The sequence below is a fragment of the Balaenoptera borealis genome, assembly GCF_965194805.1.
Source record: "Balaenoptera borealis genome assembly, chromosome: 12".
Lineage (NCBI taxonomy): Eukaryota > Metazoa > Chordata > Mammalia > Artiodactyla > Balaenopteridae > Balaenoptera > Balaenoptera borealis.
In genome coordinates, this window is record NC_138869.1 from 46,106,413 (window position 1) to 46,126,926 (window position 20,514).

Here is a 20,514-nt window from a genome sequence, read left to right on the forward strand (position 1 = left end):
TCTGAGTAATTCCTCTGAGGATTTTGAGGCACATCCTGGATAGGAATCACTTCTTTGACTCATCCAAGTGTGTTTGGGGAGGTTCCACTATGAGAAGGCAGAAATGGGCATGGAGTAAGGGTCTGATAAATTTGCTAGAGTTTTTGAGTTGGACAACAGACTTAAATTCTTCCCCAAAGGTTCATTATCTCTTTCTATTTTTGTGTATGTTTAAAATTTTCCGTAGGTTAAAAAAAAATTCTCCCCAAATAACCGAGTACCATTTCTTTCAAAGTCTTCCCCCAATGCCTGTGACCACTTGCTACCACAGTATACCCCCACCTCCTACCCCGGTTTCCTGATGCAGAAGCTCCAAACAGGCTGACTCATTACCCTGCACACTTCCACAGGGCAACTGTTTATGTTTTAGGATCCCCCCTCTTCTGACAAGGCTACACAGAATTTGTAACTGTTGCCTGGTGCCTTACAGGAGGGGCAAGCTGCTGCTCCAGACGAGGCCGCCATGCAACGGTGAATTGCTCCAGCTCGTGTGGTGGTCAGGACCAGGCAGACCACACCAAACAATCATGAGTAACTGAAATTCCAGCCCCAATGGGCAGAGCGACACAAAGCCTCAAGGAGAGGATTTTAATCAAGGACTAAACTTTTACAAAATTCAAATTAAAATTCAACTGTTAAGAAGTTATTCTGCAACATGAATTATGCCAGAGAAAATTTCAAGCTAACAAAATCATGCTTTGAAAACAAACTGAAATACATCTAGAGAGATCTATGTACTTACGTATATATGCACTGCACATCTACTCTGAAAAGACCTACAACAGATTTCTAGTGAGGTACCTGATCATTCCATTTGCCAAGGAAGACACCATTGTTGCAAACGCCTGTTCAAGTGGCTTCTCTGAGCCCTTCTGATTAACCTGTAAAAAATTAAAAACACCACAGCTTGCTTTCTTTTTTTTTAAATATTTGTTTGTTTGTTTATTTATTTATGGCTGCATTGGGTCTTCATTGCTCCACGCGGGCTTTCTCTAGCTGCAGCGAGCAGGGGCTACTTACTCTTCATTACAGTGCGCGGGCTTCTCGTTGCAGTGGCTTCTCTTGTTGTGCAGCACGGGCTCTAAGCACCCGGGCTTCAGTAGCTGTGGCATGTGGGCTCAGTAGTTGTGGCTCATGGGCTCTAGAGCACAGGCTCGGTAGTTGTGGCGCATGGGCTTAGTTGCTCCGCGGCATATGGGATCTTCCCGGACCAGGGCTCAAACCCGTGTCCCCTGCATTGGCAGGCAGATTCTTAACCACTGTGCCACCAGGGAAGTCCCACCATAGCTTTCTTTTAAGTTTAATTAAAAGGACAGAGTGACATCAGCAAAATGGCAGACTAGGAAGCTTTAAGCTCTTATACCCTCACAAAAACATCAGAAAAAAGAGAAGCTGTCAAACCAACTTTGTAGGAGCTCTAGAAAACAATCAAAGGTTTATAGCAACCAAATAAATGTCCAATCAAGATAAAGCCAACCTCCAAATTGCAGGACAATTCTGTAGCATTTTTCTTGCCCTTATCTCATCCTTTCCCCAGTGCAATGACGATCTTAGCTTTGGCAGCGGCAACACAGTTCTCAGCCCCCCTCCACAAATCGGAAGAGCAGACCAGACCTTATTTGCACACTGCTCATATAAGCTACAAGAGGACTATAAACCAAGACGCCTAGGGCAAGATATTTCAGGTGGAGACATAAAATAGACCATCTAAAGCCTGCAGAAGCAGCTGGGGTGACACTCTTTGAGAAATTAGGATACTCAAAAGCAGCCACGTATATGGAGGGTTTTAGACAGCCGTATGCATACCCAAGCAAGATGCACGCTCAGAAAAGTCCTGAAAAGACCTTAAGCTTTCACCTCAGGCTAATCCCTGCAGTTCAGAGCAAGCCTAAGTAAATAAGTGAAGGACTGCTCCAACACAGAAGCAGCCTGCAGAGATTAGGAGATGGGGTTGTTCTCTCTTTTTTGTTTTTTTCTTTGTCTATTTCAGTTCCTTGTATTCAAGGAAATTTCTGTCAAAACATTAGCTGAACACAAGCTAAAAGAACGGAGACTTCAGTGAGCATACACAACAAGGAACAGTCTTTGCAAAAATAGTTTGGAGGGGCTTCCCTGGTAGCGCAGTGGTTGAGAATCTGCCTGCTAATGCAGGAGACACAGGTTCGAGCCCTGGTCTGGGAAGATCCCACGTGCCACGGAGCAACTAGGCCCGTGAGCCACAACTACTGAGCCTGCACGTCTGGAGCCTGTGCTCTGCAAAAAGAGAGGCCGCGACAGTGAGAGGCCCGTGCACCACGATGAAGAGTGGCCCCCACTTGCCACAACTAGACAAAGCCCTCGCACAGAAATGAAGACCCAACACAGCCATAAATAAATACATTTAAAAATTTAAAAAATAAAATAAATAAAGGCAGAAAAAATTTAAAAGAAAATAGTTTGGAAAAGTCTCAAAACAAATAGATTACTACAGCATTCAATAATCAAAACACAAACAAAACAAAACAACAGCAAACCCCTGGGAAAGAAGAATCTGACTTCCAGAGTTACTACATTATAAACATCCAATGCCCAGTTTTCAAGAACAACAACAAAATCATAAGGCATACAAAAAAACACAGGAAAACAAGGCTTATTCAATGGGAAAGGATGAATTGATAGAAACCATCCCTGCAGAAGCCTTATTTATAAAAAGCTTTCAGGGAATTCCCTGGTGGTACAGTGGTTAGGACTTGGCGCAGCCTGGGTTCCATCCCTCGTTGGGGAACTAAGATCCTGAAAGCTGTGTGGCGTGGCCAAATTAATAAATAAATAAATAGGACTTCCCTGGTGACACAGTGGTTAAGAATCAGCCTGCCAATGCAGGGGACACGGCTTCGAGCCCTGGTCCAGGAAGATCCCACATGCCTCAGAGCAACTAAGCCCGTGCGCCACAACTACTGAGCCTGTGCTCTAGAGCCCTTGAGTAACAACTACTGAGCCCACGCGCCTAGAGCCCATGCTCCACAACAAGAAAAGCCACTACAATGAGAAGCCCATGCACCACAACGAAGAGCAGCTCCCGCTCGCCGCAACTAAAGAAAGCCGGCGCCCAGTAACAAAGTCCCAATGCAGCCAAAAATAAATAAATAAATAACAAAAAGCTTTCACAACAACTGTCTTAAATATGCTCAGAGCTAAAAGAAAGCATGGACAAAGAACTAAAGGAAATCAGGAAAACTGTATATGAAAAAAATGAGAATATCAACAAAGAAAGTATTCAAAGAAATGACATGGTAAGTCTGGAGCTCAGAAGTACAAAATGGAAATTAAAAATTCACTAGAGGAGTTCAACAGCACATTTGAGCAGGAAGAAAGAAGAATCAGCAAACTTGTATAGGACAAAAGAAATAATCAAGTTGAAGCAGCAGAAAGAAAAAAGAATCGGAAAATTGAACGGAGCCTGGGGGACTTCTGGGATACCATCAAGTAGACAACATATTCATTATGGGAGTCCCAGAAAGAGAAGAGAGAGAGAAAGGGGCAGAGAGATTATTTAAAGAGAAAATGGCAAAAAACCTTCCCAAATTTGATGAACGATACAGATCTTCAAATCCAAGAAGTGCCCAATCCCCAGATATGACGAACTCAAAGAAACACACCAATCACATTATAATCAAACTACTTAATGACAAAGAGAGGATCTTGAAAGCAGCAAGAGAGAAAGGACTCATCACATACAAGGGATTCTGAATAGAATTATATGCCAATTTCTCTTCAGAAACCTTGGAGGCTAGAAGGCAATGGGATGATATATTTAAAGTACTGAAAGAAAAGAACTGTCAACCAAGAATTCTATATCTGGCAAAACTGTCCTTCAAAAATGAGACAGAAATTAAGACATTCTTGGATAAACAAAAGCTGAGGGAGTTCATTATCCCTAGACCTGCCCTACCAGAAATGCTACAGAGAGTCCTTCAAGTTAAAATGAAAGGACACTACAAAGTAACTTGGAGCCACATAAACAAAAACATTCTGCTTAGGGAAATAAGATACAAAGGAACAAATATTACACAATACAATTTATATGGGATACCTAGAATAGACAAATTTATAGAGACAGAAAGTAGAATAGAGTTACCAGGGGCTGAGGTAAGAGGGATAATAGGAAGTTACTGTTTAATGGATACTGAGTTTCTGTCTGGTATGATGAAAAGTTCTGGAAATGGTCAGTGGTGATGGTTGCACAACACTGTAAAATATTTAATGCCACTGAATTGCACACTTAAAAATGTTAAAATGGTAAACTTTGTTAAAAAAAAAAAAGATGCTAAGGTTTTATTCCCCCCAAAATCTAAGAAACATACCAGATTGATTATGACTTGTTTTCCATAAATAATTATTTGTGAATCAAAATGCCTTTGGAAACCATCCATCTAGAGAGGGGAAAAAAAAGAGTTACATACTTTACCAGATTACATTATAAGAATATTTATAAGATGTTAAAAAGTATCTCCTTAAATGTCCTATCTCTATATTCAAGAGAATGACATTAAGATGGACTATGTCTTCTAGATATTCTAAATACTATGTAGTGAGTAGTAATTATAAGCCATTCTACTCTGAGTTACAATATTACTATTTTATTTCTGAGCATGTCAAATAGAATACACTAAATATTCTAAACAGTGTAAGACTGCAAATCTTACTGAGATCTCTAAAATCAAAATTTACCAAGTCATTCAGTTTGTTTTTCCACATTTCTAACATGCCATATACACAGTTCTTTGGTTTAGAAGCTCACTAAGTGCCAGAACCAAGGAGAAAGGCCTCAAAGATGTTGAAGTCTGACTTATGAGAAATAAATACACGCTCTATACACAAACTATAATGCCACTAAGCTTCTATTTATAGCCAATGAAAAAAGCATGGAAGATACACACATGATTTGCTACTTTGTTGATCAGTGGCAGTGGTTTGTACTTGAGATTTGGTCTTTGAGACCAGTACAGTGGTATTGATCCTCGAGTCTAAAAGAAAAAAAAAGATATATAAAAAGAAACATACACACAAACTTGTTTTTCTCAGCTTATTGTCAGGGGTATATACAATATCAATGACCACAAAAGAAAAAATAAAAATGCGATCTACTAACTATGAAAGAAATCCATGCATACCGGCTCCTAAAATTCATATTTTGGGGCATACATTTGGAAAGGACTTTTTCTGATTTTATATACATGCACTTGTGTAGTAGACAGTTGTGTTGTGTTTCTCCTAAATTCTAAAATAAATCAATTTTTATCTACAAGTAAAAATTACCAAGTTACGTCTGGTATATAATTTGGCATTATAATAAAACTAGAAATTGCTTTATTCATTCTCGAAAGAATATGTTTATGAACTGAAAAATATTTTTAGCGATTAATACTCTGGAGCAGTAAGTGATCCACAACTCAGATATTATGTCACAATGAATGCAAGGCAGGTAAAGTCAGGCATAAGCCAGCTGCTTGTCCTGTCATCACTGTCCTGAAGAAGTCTAAGGGGTTAAGCAGACCAATGGCTCCATTTCTGTAACCCTTGCACCTCCGACCCTACCCTCTCCTTTAGGGATTTAATTCAAGGGCAGAAAACCTCAGCAGCTGAGTGCCAGGTTAATGGAATATCCTTGTTTTGGGTGAACTTTTTCCATATTGTAGACAATGATATTACTTTAAAAAGGAGAGAAATTTCAACAATATGTCAGGAAGTTACAATCCAAGTAGAAAAGACCAACTGGCTGCCTAACAGACGCGTTAACTTGCCTGTACAAATGAAGCTCTGCTCCCATCATAGTGCACAATTTGTTCTGTTTCTACGAAGTTAGCCGCGTGGCCTTCAGAATCAATTCCTGAATTGGAAAAAAATTAACTATATTTATTACATAAGAAAAACATCAGAAACTCACTAATTCACTCTAACTTGAAGAGAATTAAGTCAGTTCAAATTAGTGGAAAAGTACTTATAAAACTAAATTTCAAACAAATGCATAGTCCACCATCAGAAAGCTAACAAAGCTCACTCATTTAAACAGGCTTAAAGGGAGTATTAACGACCTATTAACAAACAAATAATGTTGGCTGCTGTTTAATATATCAATTGTTTATATATACACAATTCCTCTAAAACAGTGTTTCTCAAATTTTGGACATATTTTAAAGAAAAAACAAGTTCTCAAAAACCTCTCACAGTATATCCAAAGATCCCAATTTTGGAGGTTAAAACCATTAAACACAATATTAAATGCAAATGTGGGCCATTAGTTAACAGTATTTTGTTATAATGATGCAAATGGTCCAGCAGATGCTTACAATTTTAATTATCAAAATGAAAGCACAAAAACTGTATATGATCCTACAATTTCTACAACTCCATGAATATACCCAAAAAAAACTAATTTGAAAAGCACTGCTCTTAAATATTTAGCCTTGACTTGGTTAGTTCTTTCAAATGTTTGAAGCATTACCTTACTATCTTGTTTACATTATCTTTACTAAGAAAAGCTTGCTAAGCAAAGGCAACTTTCAAGTGAGTCCCTGACTCAAATTATTAGGAAAGAAAGAAAAAAAAAAACAGATTTTTAATGATCTCAAATATTTCTTAACATCCTTTCTATCTGACATACTTCTAAAACATGTAACATTTTGAGGTGTAACATATAATATCAGTGTTTCTGTTAACATATTAACAGAAGGGAAAAAAATTATGAGTCAAATCAGCAATAAAATGCCTTCTCAGTACGTTCTAAAATTACTTGTCAGAAGCATGGGCTATACTTGGTTCTGTCCAGAATTCCCATTAAGGAATAATATGTAGTTATTTTAAAAAGTGAGATTGAGAATAAGAGTGAGATTGTGTGGGTGTGTGAGAGCAAGTGAGCGTACGAGACATCTTTATGAAGGGATTTCTAATATATATTAAGTTAAAAAAACCCAAGGTGCAAGAAAATGTACACAGTATACAACCACTGTCTGCAAAAGAAGGAGAACATACTTGGAATAGCACAAAAATTATCTGAAGGATAAGTAAGAAACTAACAACAGATCAGCTGGTCGAGAGGTAAGATGCAGCAGATAAAGTCAGAAATGAGAAATATTTTTTAACTGCATATCTTTTTATACCTTTGATACCTGATCTATGTGACTGCATTACCAATTCAAAACTTTTAATTAAAAAATATGACTCCATCCAAGAAAATCCAGATACAAGGGCATTGCTAACTCTAATCCTGGTTGTGTGATCTTGGCCAGGTCACTCACCTGGCCTAAATGTCTTTCTTCCTCTGCTATATCACCTATACTAAAGGAGATTAACCAAATGACTTTTACAACTTCCTGGCCCAAAACTTCTATGATTTACCTAAGGGTCCATAGGATCTTATTCTGATATACTCTGGCTTAAAAAAAAAAAAGAGTTCAGGAAACTCATTTTCATAATGACAGTAACTTCTAATACAGATTTTAAAAGCTTGGTTTAAGCAAATTAGCGTGTTGCTAGCACAAAGCCTAAAGAATGCTCAAATGTAAATCTTCAAAGTTGAAGGCATAAGGTCAAATGTCTAGCTTTATACATGCAAAGAAACCAAGAGCAATAAAAGAAAATACTTTCTGATATGAGTTTTAGGTTATTGAAAACTATAGTGAGTTCAGCTACGCTTTCAGACATCCAGCAAATAACATGATCAATTCCTCTTAAAGCAGTAAGAAGCAGCCTACAGTGTCTCATTAACATCTGCAATGTAACTACAGTAGCTGGAGTAAAGCACAGAAGACCTACCTAATTATCATAATGAAGCAGGAGATAAATATTTAGCGAGGCTATCAAATGATGAAACAAATAAAATACAAAAGGTTACATTCATGTTACCATGAGCCAAACATTAATTAGAGATAGATATAACCCAGTACCAAATTGTGCTGACAAAATTAATCTCACCTCTTACATAATAGCGGACACCAGCTCTGAAACAACTCCTCCTCGAGATGAGAATCCAATCAAAGTATTTTCCATTAATAGAACATGAGTGCATAGTAATAACTTAACTACATTAAGAAAAATATAACATATTGCAAAATCATATGTATTATTTTCAGATGAAATTTGAATCTATCTACCCTAGTAAGAATGACTCTGCCTTTAGAAAATAAAAAGGATAGAGAATATGCAAAATTTTTGGTTCTCATGAATATTCACAAGCCTTTAGTACTGATTGTGAAGTTCTGTCAAGTCAGTAACCCTATAATGACATACAGTCAGTGTGTTTAAGTGGTTCATTACAGTGTTTCTATTTAAATAATATGATTTCCTTTCCCACATAGTCTCAACCACTTTCTGAAAGTAAAGAATTAAATATTAACCACATCACAAAAAAATCTTTGAATGAAAGACTTATACATTTAAAATAGATTAACCTTCCAGTAAGAAATGGAAAAAAGGGGGGAAAAAGACTAAGCTACTGAAGTTTATATTATATGCATAATTATAATTACAAATAACAGTTGCTAAGTATATAAAGATTTACAGATCAAACTGTAAATTAAAGATCATTCAGAAACAGAATGTATCTCTCTCCTCCTCATAGGTTTGGGTTTACCCTATGGTTATTTCCTATACAAAACATTTTGCTTAATATAATTTGATTCATCCATTATAAAGCATAAGAGCATAATAAAATAAATATCTATAAACCTACCTCCAACTTGCGAACAGTATCAATGCCCTCAATCTAATATCTGTTCCTTCTTCATCCCATCCAACTGCCTTCTTGCCCAGAAGCCCTGTGGAGACGATTCCCCTGTCTTCTTAGTTTCATTATATGCAACCATAACTTGAAAACACAAAGCTTGCTTTTGAGTTTTATAAAAATGGCACAACACTCTTAATAAACTTCAAGTCCTTGTTTATGCCCCCAGTAAGTACCTAAGAGCCATCCTTGCACTGCATGAAGCAGTAGTTCGGTCCTCTTCAGTGTTGTGTGCAATCTATAAGGACCGTATCACAACAGCCCTAATTCTTCTGCTGATGGAACTCGTGGTGCTCAGAGTTTGCTCTAACAGTGGTGCCGTGAACATTTTTGAAAAACCTCCTGGTATAAACGTATTGGGTATGCATAGGGGAAGGCCTGGTAAATCCATAAGGAAATGCCAAATAATTTTCAAAATAGTGGTACCAAATGATACTAGCAATATGAATTTCTTATGATTCATCCCTCTCTATCACCTGGTATCATCAGACTTAATAATGAGTCATCTTGAGCTCCCAATTCACAATCCTTTAAAACCACAGTACTAGAGAAGACTCCAAAGCTGTATTTACTCATTCATTCACCCAAATTATCTATTTGGAGCAGGGCACAAAGATGAATCAGACATGGAGTCTGCCTCTGAGAGAACTGAGTATAGCATGGAATATGTCTGTTTTATGAATCATTTTCTTCTTATTACAAGATGAATATCTATCCAAAAGCATGGAAGGAACGAAAGAAAAATAAAAATCATGCAGAATCCCACCAGCATGACACAACTTTTAAAATGTCGATGTATTTACTTCTAATCTTTTATCAATTAGTGACTCAGCTAATGGCACTGCTTCCAATTTCACTGTGAAAATAAAAGCCATCCACAGGCTCCCACCACATCTATCTACCTACTAGCCTCCATGTCCACCATAGCTGCTTCCTTTCTACTATGGCAGATGAGCTGGATGGTGGACAAGCTGTCTGTGTCCGGCCTTCGACCTGTGTACTACACCCCACCCCTCACACACTCAAGGACATTGCTTGAAGGTGCTCCCACCTTCTCCAAAATCTTTCTTCCCAGCATTTGGTAACAGCCCCCATTTGGGGAGGAGTTGGGGGAACAGGAACATAACCTCCCTCTCTAATGGTCATTTTTAAACAACCAGCAGCATTATCAGCTGATGAGACCCTCTGCTTGGAAACCTTATTTTCATTTGCTTCTGGGACACTGCTCTCACTTGGCTGGTTCTTCTCTTCCTCACTTGCCTTTGCTGGTTCATTTTTCCAACTTCAAATCTTAGAGTAACTCTATATGACTCGTCCTCTCAGTTCACTTACTTTGGTTCCCCCACTTCAGAAGTCCTTTGTCCTGAGGCCTGTAGTCCAGTCCATGGCTCTAGCATTTATTCACTATCTAGAACCCCCTTCAGGCTGTCTTCTCTCTTTCTCCACACCTTTTTCTTCTCTATATACATTTCTTCCTTTGATGATCTCATCCCACTTCATGGCTTTAAATGCCATCTATACCCTGAGGACTTTGAAATTTATGTCTCAAAAAAAAAAAAAAATTTATGTCTCCAACATGGACTTCTCTCCTAAACTCCAGTTCCATTAATCTATGTCTTCTTGACAATCTCTACTTGGATATTTACAGAAATCTCAAGCTTAACATGTCCAAATAGAAGTCTGGACACTCTGGCCTGCCTTCCACCTCGGCTCTTCCCCACCACAATGCATGGTTTCCTTCCACTTACTCTGGCCAAAAATCTTAAGTCATACTCAACCCTCCTTCATTCCCCATGTACAATTTGTCAGAAAATCCTTTTAGCTCCACTTTCAAAACATATCTAGAACCTGACCATTTTTCATCACCGTCAGCTACCACCCTGGTCCCAGGCAACATCACCTCCCATCCAGATTTAGTACTACAACTGCTCCTAGCTCCTCCTTGCATCCTCCCCTGCTCACCTTTGGCATATTCTCTACATCACTGTCAGAGTGATCCTGTCTTACCATGACAATCCTCTACTCAAACCCCAATAGTTTCCCTTAACAGTTAAAGTAAAAGACAAAGCCTCTAAAGCCCTGCACGATGTGGGTCCAGCAGCCTCTCTGAACACAGCTCTCACTCCCTGTCCGTTCTCTGCTCCAGTCACGCTCCTGCCTTGGGCCCTTTTTTCTTGCTGATCTCTCTCTAAATACACGAAACATCTGAGGACAGTTCTAGTCAAAAAGCTACACTAAACAAAAGCCAATGTAAAGCTTCAGATTTAAAGCTAAACAGATAAACTGTTTCTGAAATCACCTAGAAAAAGTGTTCTATAATCTCATTTGTTATCATTTGCCCATTCACAATCTCATTTTGGAATTAAAAAAACACATACACACAATTGGCCCAAACGCTTAAAGCACTACCTAAATAGTAGGCTTGTTATTATTTCATCCTTAGGAGAACTTAAGAGAGCTCCAGGGAAAAACAAAAACAAAAATCAGAATAAATAAGAGCTTTTATCCTGCCATTTTCTGATTTTTATTCCCCCACAAGTGTGGAAAATGTTTCCTGCATTACTTTTCTGTTTTTAAGTATAACAAGCATAATAAATTAAGGAAATCATACTAACATAATGAACAAATAAATCACAGACTGTTGTGTTAGTTAATAAGCTTCTTTGGGAGTATGTGATAGAAAGACCCCCCTCAGTTTCTGCAGGGCAGAGTCCTGACGATAGGCACTCATCAGCACATTGTGCTTACCCTTTAACAGCCAGCTCACTTTGCTTCCCTATTTTTATTATGATGTCTATGATAAAGATAAGCTTTAAAAATGAACTTACAGTTAGATAACCATTACTCATTTTGCATTTGTACTACACCTCACCCCAAGCATCATTCTTTGTACACCATGTATTTTCATTTTTCTGTGGCTATTTCAAATGACAAACATAAGTTTTAATTGTAATTCTCCTCTCCAACTTGCTGGTTACCCTAGTTCCTGAGTCTAACTTTTTTAATTGCTAAGGAAAATTCTCAATAGGCTAAAACTATTCTTGTTTATTGATACAAAGTCTAGTAAAGCCAAAACACAGTAGACATATTTCTTCTTTTAAAACACCAGCACCAGAGAGCATTAGTCAGTCTAAAGAGTTCATTCTATTAAAAAAACAATGGTCATTTACAACCAGTATTCTAAGATTTTATGTTAATGGTTTGATATTACTATCAAAAGAGATTTCTACTAATTCTAAAATACTCTCCTCATGTAATATTTGAGACTGTCTTTAAATCTAACTTCTAATAATATTTAAATAAAGGCTGCTAGAAAACTAAAGAGTAATATGTAAGGATACAGCCATATAATACCGGAAGAGCAAACCGATGGACCTGAAATGAAGATGTATGTTACGTTTAGGAATAAATATACTTCAAAAATAATAAACAAAAAGAAGCACTATATAAAAAATATTTACAGATGGGGAGGTAATATACAAATACAACAAAGTAGTAAGCTTATGGGTAACTTTTAATTTTAAAGACATTTCTCTAATGTAACATTGTCTTTTTAATTAAAAAAATTTAAGTATGTGCTACAATCATTTGGGCTTGAACATTTGCAGATTTTGGAACACTAATAAAACTACATGAAGTTGCAGAATATTTATCTCCCTCCTTCTCAGTCTTTGCCCGCAACAAGTTCACTGCTCCAGGGAAAAGATATCCCCACGCTAACGGGTTCACTGTTTAAACTACCTTTCCCGAAAAAGCAAAGCAAATGCCAAGAAATAACGCCATTAGGCAAATCTGTTTACCTAGATTCAATACATTATGCTTCCTAGGTGGCCTCCTTGTTTACATCTCATTTGTATAAACCAAGAACAGAGGAAGGTGACACCTATGCATGTCTATCCTGGGTGACTGAAGGGAGTCAGGTTCCCATAGGAGGACAAATGCAGAGCTCTCCACTGCCTGGGGAATTAGCTCTGGCCTGATTTCTAACATTATTCATCTACCAAGACCCATTCTCTCTCTCTCACTTATAGAAAGCAATGTATTTTTACTGAGGTATTTTCTTCAACCTACAATGATGTGGGAGGGCAGATTGGATCAAAGGCCATAAGTTATAAACAGAGTTAAATTAGAATTCTTTACCAAAATCCTTGGCAATTAGGTAGCCATTTTATAACATGTATTCAATTAAAACTTGAACTGTAACAAATAAGCTGGTTTTATTTAGTGTACATTACCTCTGGCTGAGCAGAAAGTTCTCTTAGAAGATGACCATTCCATACAAACCGCTGGTCTGCCTAAGAGAGAAGTTTTAAAATTAATATTCAGTATCTCCTGCCAATTTGAGTTTCTATAGAAAGAAAAGTATAACAGTCAATGTCTCCACCTGGTGGCTAGGAGCAGGTCTCTTTGACATGCTGCAAAAAGAACTCCACTTCCCCGCCAACTTGCCCCTCCTCCGGGTATCCCTGTCTCGTTGCCTCAAGGCAGTGCTGCTGGCCCATACAGAAACCTGGCAGTCCTTGCAGGATCCTTCTCTTGTATTTAATCAATCATCGAGTCCTAAATCCCCTTCCAGATCCATTTCCTCTTCTACATATCTATTCTCACCACCCCTGGCTAACACCTGACTGCAGCCCAACTACTAAAACAGACTCCCTGGCCTCACTCAAGCCTTAGCCTGGCCCTTCACACCCTTCCTCCACATGCTGCCAGCAGCTGTTGTCTAACGTGACACATCTCTTGTCTGCTGGAAATTCTTCACTGGCTCACTGTCATCTAAAGAACCAAATCTTCACATGGCCTAACCAGTCCTGGAATCTGGCAACCCCTACTTAACTCTCTGCTCTCATCTCTGGCCACTCTGACGTTCAAACTATACAGAAGGAACTCCCTCAACAACTCAGCAGACTAACCAATTCTCTTCATTCTCTTTATAAAACACAGCAACGGACACTCCCCTGTCCCCCGTCACCAGCAGAAAGTCACGAGGAGTGGCTCTTGCACTCAGGCATACCAGTTGAATGGTACGCTTCCTGAGATTCAGACTGTGTGTTCCCAATCAGTTTGTGCCAGTTTTTCTTATTATTCATAACATAATTTAACTATTTTATAAATCAATGAAATATGACTTAAAAATAAACTGCTCTTTCTATAAAGTTGAATGATTTAGAACAGAACTTGATAAAAGGCAAGCTGCTAAAAACAAAACTTCTGTTGGATTAGGAGGAAAAATGGCAACTATAAAAGATTGGAGAAACATAGTAAAAATATATAGTATTCTGCAAACAGACTGCTCTGTGTCAAAATCTTTAAAGAGACTCAAACTGGAAAGCAATATGGATATAATTTATACAGGAAAGACAATTAGGAATCAAGGAACCAAAAACAAAGAAAAGCTTACGATCCTACATCAAAAAATTGACCAATGTAAAATTGCATGTTTTAAGTTGAGATAAAATGTTTATTGTATATATGATATGGTTCACTTATCACTTTTGTGATTCCCAAAGTTATGGTAACTTTGACTCTTCTGATTAGCTGACAAAAAATTCCCTCCCATCCCAACAGATGAGATGGCTTCTTCTTCAGTTTAGCCTAATATTGCCACTGCCTCTGACTGGAAACCTCCTTCTCCCACGGCCGCCTGATCAATAAAGCCTATTCATCATTAAGTCTCGGCTCAAAAATCACCTTCCTCTGTACAGTCGTCCCTGACTCCCCCAGACAGAGTGAGTCCCGTCTTCCTTCAGGATCCCACCACACTTGGGTACCTATCTCTGTGACAGCAATTGTCCCTTGTTCTGTGATTGCCTGGACTTCCACTTCCCCAGCAGACTGCAGGCTCCCGCAAGGCAGGAGCATGTCTTTTCATCCTGTGTGGCTGGTGGCTAGTACAGTGCCTGGTACATAGCAGGCATTTGAGAGACATTTCATAGCAAATGGAGACTGCAGCAAAAAAGCAAGAGTCTCTTTGCAGTTAAACGCCAAATTTCTTCATTGCTTAGCTTACATCTAAACTTACATTGAAGCCTACATATAATCTTACAAAATTAGACTATAAAGTCTTTAAAAAGCCAACTAAAATATTGATTTAGGACTTCCCTGGTGGCGCAGTGGTTAAGAATCCACCTGCCCATGCAGGGGACACGGGTTTGATCCCTGGCCTGGGAAGACCCCACATGCCGCGGAGCAACTAAGCCCATGCTCCACGACTACTGAGCCTGTGCTCTAGACCCCGCGAACCACAACTACTGAAGCCAGCGCGCCTATAGCCCGTGCTCCGCAACAAGAGACGCCACCGCAATGAGACGCCTGTGCACTGCAACGAAGAGTAGTCCCTGCTCGCCGCAACTAGAGAAAGACCGCGCGCAGCAACAAAGACCCAATGCAGCCAAAAAAAAAAAAAAAACGATTTAGGTTGAGCTATATAAAATGATCATTTTTATTGGTCAAATATGGTCAATTAGTGGCAATTTCATATGGTCCAACCTAACAGATATCTGACAACTTTTTTTTTTTAACAGCAACCTTTTAAATGCTGTCTGCCCCCTAAACATATCTACTTTTGCTAACAAAAAATCAAGGCAGCAATTATCTAGGTTCCTGAACAGCAGAAATTTTATGTTGAGATCATCTGAGGTCCAGTTTTAAAGATACACTTAAGTCAATAAAATAACCAAAACCCCCACCCTAAACAAAAGCATATTTTTCAAGTTCTTAACAAGTTGTTACTTTTCTACTTGTAAAAACTATAAATAACACCACTGCAGAAAGAACATCATCCATTAGAACATTAATTTTACAAGTACAATTGTGTTGCTAATGCTAATAATTGTTATAACACAGAACACTGAGAGCTAGGAAATTACCAACATTCATGTTTAAGCTAGATTTCTGAAAATGGACCCCTGTGGTTCTCAATCCTGTCTGTGTAACATACACAGATTCTGGGGTCCTGAATTTGGAAATGAGATGTCTATTTGAAACATGGTATACTTTCAAAGCCCCATACATGATCCTGATATAGCCAGGACTGAGAAAAATCAATATGTATTTTATGGATGAAATAGAGACAAGCTCCTTAAAATTAAAAAAAAAAAAAAGTAATAATAATTGAAGATTAAGCTTACCCTTTCCAAGAGACTCATTTCCTGGAATTCTGGACTAGTGTTAGACAGCCGCTGCAAAGTATGGGTCAAATCATATGTCGTTGAAAAGTAAAACCCATCCACACTCAAGACATGGTTTATCATTGCTAGGAAAGTTTTGTTATCTTGTAACTGTAAACAAAGGAGAGCAAATAATCAGTCTATCTTGTACTTGAAAAGGAATCTATCAACATGACAAAAGAGTGAAAATAAAAACCTGTAAGTTCAGCCCTGTTAAATGCCACTGGCACAAAGACTGGGCGAGGAGATGCTCACCATTTCCCCAGGACCTGGGACAGTTCCTGATACATGGACAATGCTCAACACCATAGGGTATTATATTAACTGATTAGGTAGACCTCCTTTCCCATTGGTATCCTTCACAATTTTTACTTTAAAGGGCAGAAGAGTTACTTTAACAAAACATCACCACTTTAGGTTATGACCTACTGTGTCCCAGACACTTTACAGAGATTCTCCTTCATCTTCACAGCAACCCCTTGCTAGTTTAGCATTAATTATCCTCATCTGACAGAAGAAAAACATAAATTCATGAGGGGCCCAGTAACAGAGAGTCAATAACGAGAGAACAATACCATCCTCATTCCTAAGAAACTTTACTGAGATGGTAGCGTAGGAAGATCCTGAGCTCACCTCCTCCCACAGGCGCACCAAAACTACAACTATTCACAGAACAACTATCTATGAGAGAACTGAAGACTAGTAGAACAGATTTTTCACAGCTAAAGATATAAAGAAGAAACCATGATATGGGTAGGAGGGGTGGAGACCTGGTATAGTCAAGACCCACACTCTCAGGTAGGTGACCCAGAAATGGGGAGAATAATCACAATTGCTGAGGTTCTCCCCAGTGAGCAAGGGGTCTGAGCCCCACGTCAGCTACTGAGGCCAACGATCTTGCACCAGGAAGACAAGCCCCCAGAATGTCTGGCTTTGAAGGCCAGAAGGCCAGCAGGGTTTGTGTGCAGGAGAGCCGGACAACTGTAGGAAACAGAGACTCCACTCTTAAAGAGCCCATACAAAATCTCACATGCTCCAAGTCCTAGCGTGTAGGCATTTGAAGGGAGCCTAAGTCAGACCCACTTAGTGATCTTTGTGAGCCTCCTGGAGAGGCAGGAGGCAACTGGGACTGCTACTGGGGGTGCAGATGTTGGCAGCAGCTGTCTTAGGGAGTTTGTTCTACCACGAGGACACTCGTGCTAGCAAGTGCCATTTTGGAGTCCTCCTTCTGGCCTATTAGTGCAGGGGCTTAACCTGCCCACCAGCAGGCAGGCACCAGTGCCGGGACACCCCAGGGCAAACAACAGAAAAGAACAATGAAACTAAGACCTGTTTTTCTGATAAGATAAATAGAAATTGATAAACCTTCAGCCAGACTCATCAAGAAAAAAGGAGGTAGGGCCTAACTAAAATGAGAAATGAAAGAGGACAAATTACAACCAACACCACAAAAATACAAAGGATCATAAGAGATTATTACAAATAATTATGCACCAATAAAATGGACAACCGAGAAGAAATGGATTCGAGAAGAAACGTACGATCTCCCAAGACTGAATCAGGGAGAAACAGAAAATATGAACAGATTTATTACCAGTAACGAAATTGAATCAGTAATCAAAAAACTACCAACAAAGTCCAGGATCAGATGGCTTCTCAGGTGAATCTACCAAACATTTACAGAAGAGTTAACGCCTATCCTTCTCAACTATTCCAAATAACTGAGGAGGAAGGAATGCTTCCACACTCATTCCATGAGGCTAGCATTACCCTGATGCCAAAACCAGATAAAGACACCGCACACACACAAAAAATTATAGGCCAACATTACTGATGAACACAAATGCAAAAATCCTCAGCAAAACATTAGCAAACCAAATTCAACAGTACATTTAAAAGATCACACGCCATGATCAAGTGGTACTGATCCCAAGAACGGAAGGACAGTTTAATATCCACCAATCAATCAATATGATACACCACATTAACAAACTGAAGAATAAAAATCATATGATCATCTCAATAGATGCAGAAAAAGCTTTTTACAAAATCCAATATCCATTTATGATAAAACCTCTCAACAAAGTGGGTATACAAGGAACATACCTTAACATTATTAATAAAGACCAGGGAATTCCCTGGCAGTCAAGTGGTTAGGACTCCATGCTCTCCCCGCTGAGGGCCAGGTTCAATCCCTGGTCAGAGAACTAAAATCCCACAAACCACGTGACGGGGCCAAAAAAAAGACCATATATGACAAACCTACAGCCAACATCAAGCTCAACAGTGAAAAGCTGAAAGCATTTCCTCTAAGATCACGAATAAAACAAGGATGCCCATTCTCACCACTTTTACTCAACATATTATCAGATGTCCTAGCTACAGCAATTAGACAAGAAAAAGAAATCAAAGGAACCCGAATTGAAAAGAAGTAAAATTGTCACTGTTTGCAGATGACATGATACTATATTTAGAAAACCCCAAAGTAAAGATGCCACCAAAAAACTAGTAGAATAGGACTTCCCTGCTGGCGCAGTGGTTAGGAATCTGCCTGCCAATGCAGGGGACACGGGTTCAAGCCCTGGTCCAGGAAGATCCCACATGCTGCAGAGCAACTAAGCCCACACGCCGCAACTACTGAGCCTGCACTCTAGAGCCCGTGAGCCACAACTACTGAGCCCACGTGCCACAACTACTGAAACTCGTGTGCCTGAAGCCCACGTTCCGCACAAGAGAAGCCACCGCAATGAGAAGCCTGCGCACGACAACGGAGAGTAGCCCCCACTCGCCGCAACTAGAGAAAGCCCACACGCAGCAACGAAGACCCAATGCAGCCAAAAATAAAATAAATAAATAAATTTTAAAAATAAAAATAAAATGGCAGGATATAAAATTAATATATACAGGAAGTCTGTTGCATTTCTATGCAGTAACAATGAACAGGAAGAGAAATTAAGAAGACGATCCCATTTACAACTGCATGAAAAAGAATAAATTACCTAGGAATAAATCTAACCAAGGTGGTAAAAAGACCCGTCATTAGAAAACTGTAAGACACTGACAAGAAAACCATAATTCAAAAGGATACATGCACCACAATGTTCACTGCAGCACTATTTACAATAGCCAGGACATGGAAACAACCTAAACGTCCAACGATAGATGAATGGATAAAGAAGATGTGGTACATATATACAATGGAATATTAGTCAGCCATAAAAAGGAATGAAACTGGGTCATTTGTAGAGATGTGGATGGACCTAGAGTCTGTCATACAGAGTGAAGTAAGCCATAAAGAGAAAAACAAACATCGTATATTAACACATATATGTGGAATCTAGAAAAATGGTACAGATAAACCTATTTGTAGGGCAGGATTAGAGACGTAAACATAGAGAACAGACATGTGGACACGGGCAGCAGTGGGGAGAGGAGGGTGGGACGAACTGGGAGATTAGGTTTGACATAAATACACTACCATGTGTAAAATAGATAGCTAGTGGGAACCTGCTGTATAGCACAGGGAGCTCAGCTCAGTGCTCTGTGACGACCTAGATGGGTGGGATAGGGGTGGGCGGTGGGAGTGAGGTCCAAGAGGGAGGGGATATAGGTATAGCTGACTCACTTCACTGTACAGCAGAAACTAATATAACATTGTAAAGCAATTTTACTCCAATAAAAAAAATTTAAAAAGAGTTAAAAAAATGATACAAACAGACCCATAGACAGAGAACTGGTGGTTGGCAGTGGGGAGGGAGGGGTAGGAAGGACGAGTGAAATAGGTAAGGGAGATTAAGAGATACAAACTTCCATTTATAAAATAAGTAAGTCATGGGGATATAATATATAGCATACAGAATACAGTCAATAATATTTTAGTAACTTTGTATGGTGACAGATGGTAACTAGACTTCTCATGGTGATCATTTTATAATGCGTAAAAATATTGAATTACCATGTTGTACACCTGAAACTAATATATTGTAAGTCAATTATACTTCAATAAGCAATAAAGGAAGATCAAGTAAAAGCAGTATATCTATTTATTTTCTGATAATCATTTTAGCTGGCTTTCCCGATGAATACCAAGATTGATATCTGTTTTTAACCTTGTTTTAAAAAATAATTTTTAATGTTTGTTACTGTTTAATGTTTAGCAAATGATTAACATGTTAATTCATGTTACGAATCTACGTACAAAATTTTTAAGTTGGCCTCAACATTTTTATAAAAAACAAAAGGTATAAATAAGCAAAGCATATACAGCGAGGAATGCTAAAATTAGTTACATAGCCTGAAAACAAACTATAGCAATAAAGAAGAAACTGTTCAAGTAAATATTACTAGGCTATTAAATGAAAACAACCATTTTTATTGCCTTAAATTATCGTGTCTCATAGAGAATGAACTTATTAATATATTGATATATATACAGTAAGAAAGAAATTTTAAATTTAAAGTATAAAAACTATATTCTACAGCTTTACTTAGCCAATAAGACAATAGTGCTAGGACTGATTTTTTTTAAATGTTTATCATAGGTAA

At 38.5% G+C, this 20,514-nt stretch overlaps 2 protein-coding genes across 3 annotated transcripts in view; one reads left to right on the forward strand and one right to left on the reverse strand.

Annotated features, from left to right (window-relative positions):
* Positions 1-20,514, forward strand: part of SLC6A20 (solute carrier family 6 member 20) — a 150,714-nt gene that overhangs the window by 66,094 nt on the left and 64,106 nt on the right. The window lies entirely within an intron of this gene.
* Positions 1-20,514, reverse strand: part of SACM1L (SAC1 like phosphatidylinositide phosphatase) — a 57,583-nt gene that overhangs the window by 13,432 nt on the left and 23,637 nt on the right. Inside the window, exons 5-12 of the mRNA XM_082347395.1 lie at positions 15,931-16,080; positions 13,036-13,095; positions 12,142-12,175; positions 7,993-8,094; positions 5,823-5,908; positions 4,959-5,045; positions 4,383-4,451; positions 841-920 (exon numbers count right to left, since the gene is read on the reverse strand). Of these exons, the coding sequence (XP_082203521.1) occupies positions 841-920; positions 4,383-4,451; positions 4,959-5,045; positions 5,823-5,908; positions 7,993-8,094; positions 12,142-12,175; positions 13,036-13,095; positions 15,931-16,080 (668 nt within the window). The remainder of the gene's footprint in view (positions 1-840; positions 921-4,382; positions 4,452-4,958; positions 5,046-5,822; positions 5,909-7,992; positions 8,095-12,141; positions 12,176-13,035; positions 13,096-15,930; positions 16,081-20,514) is intronic.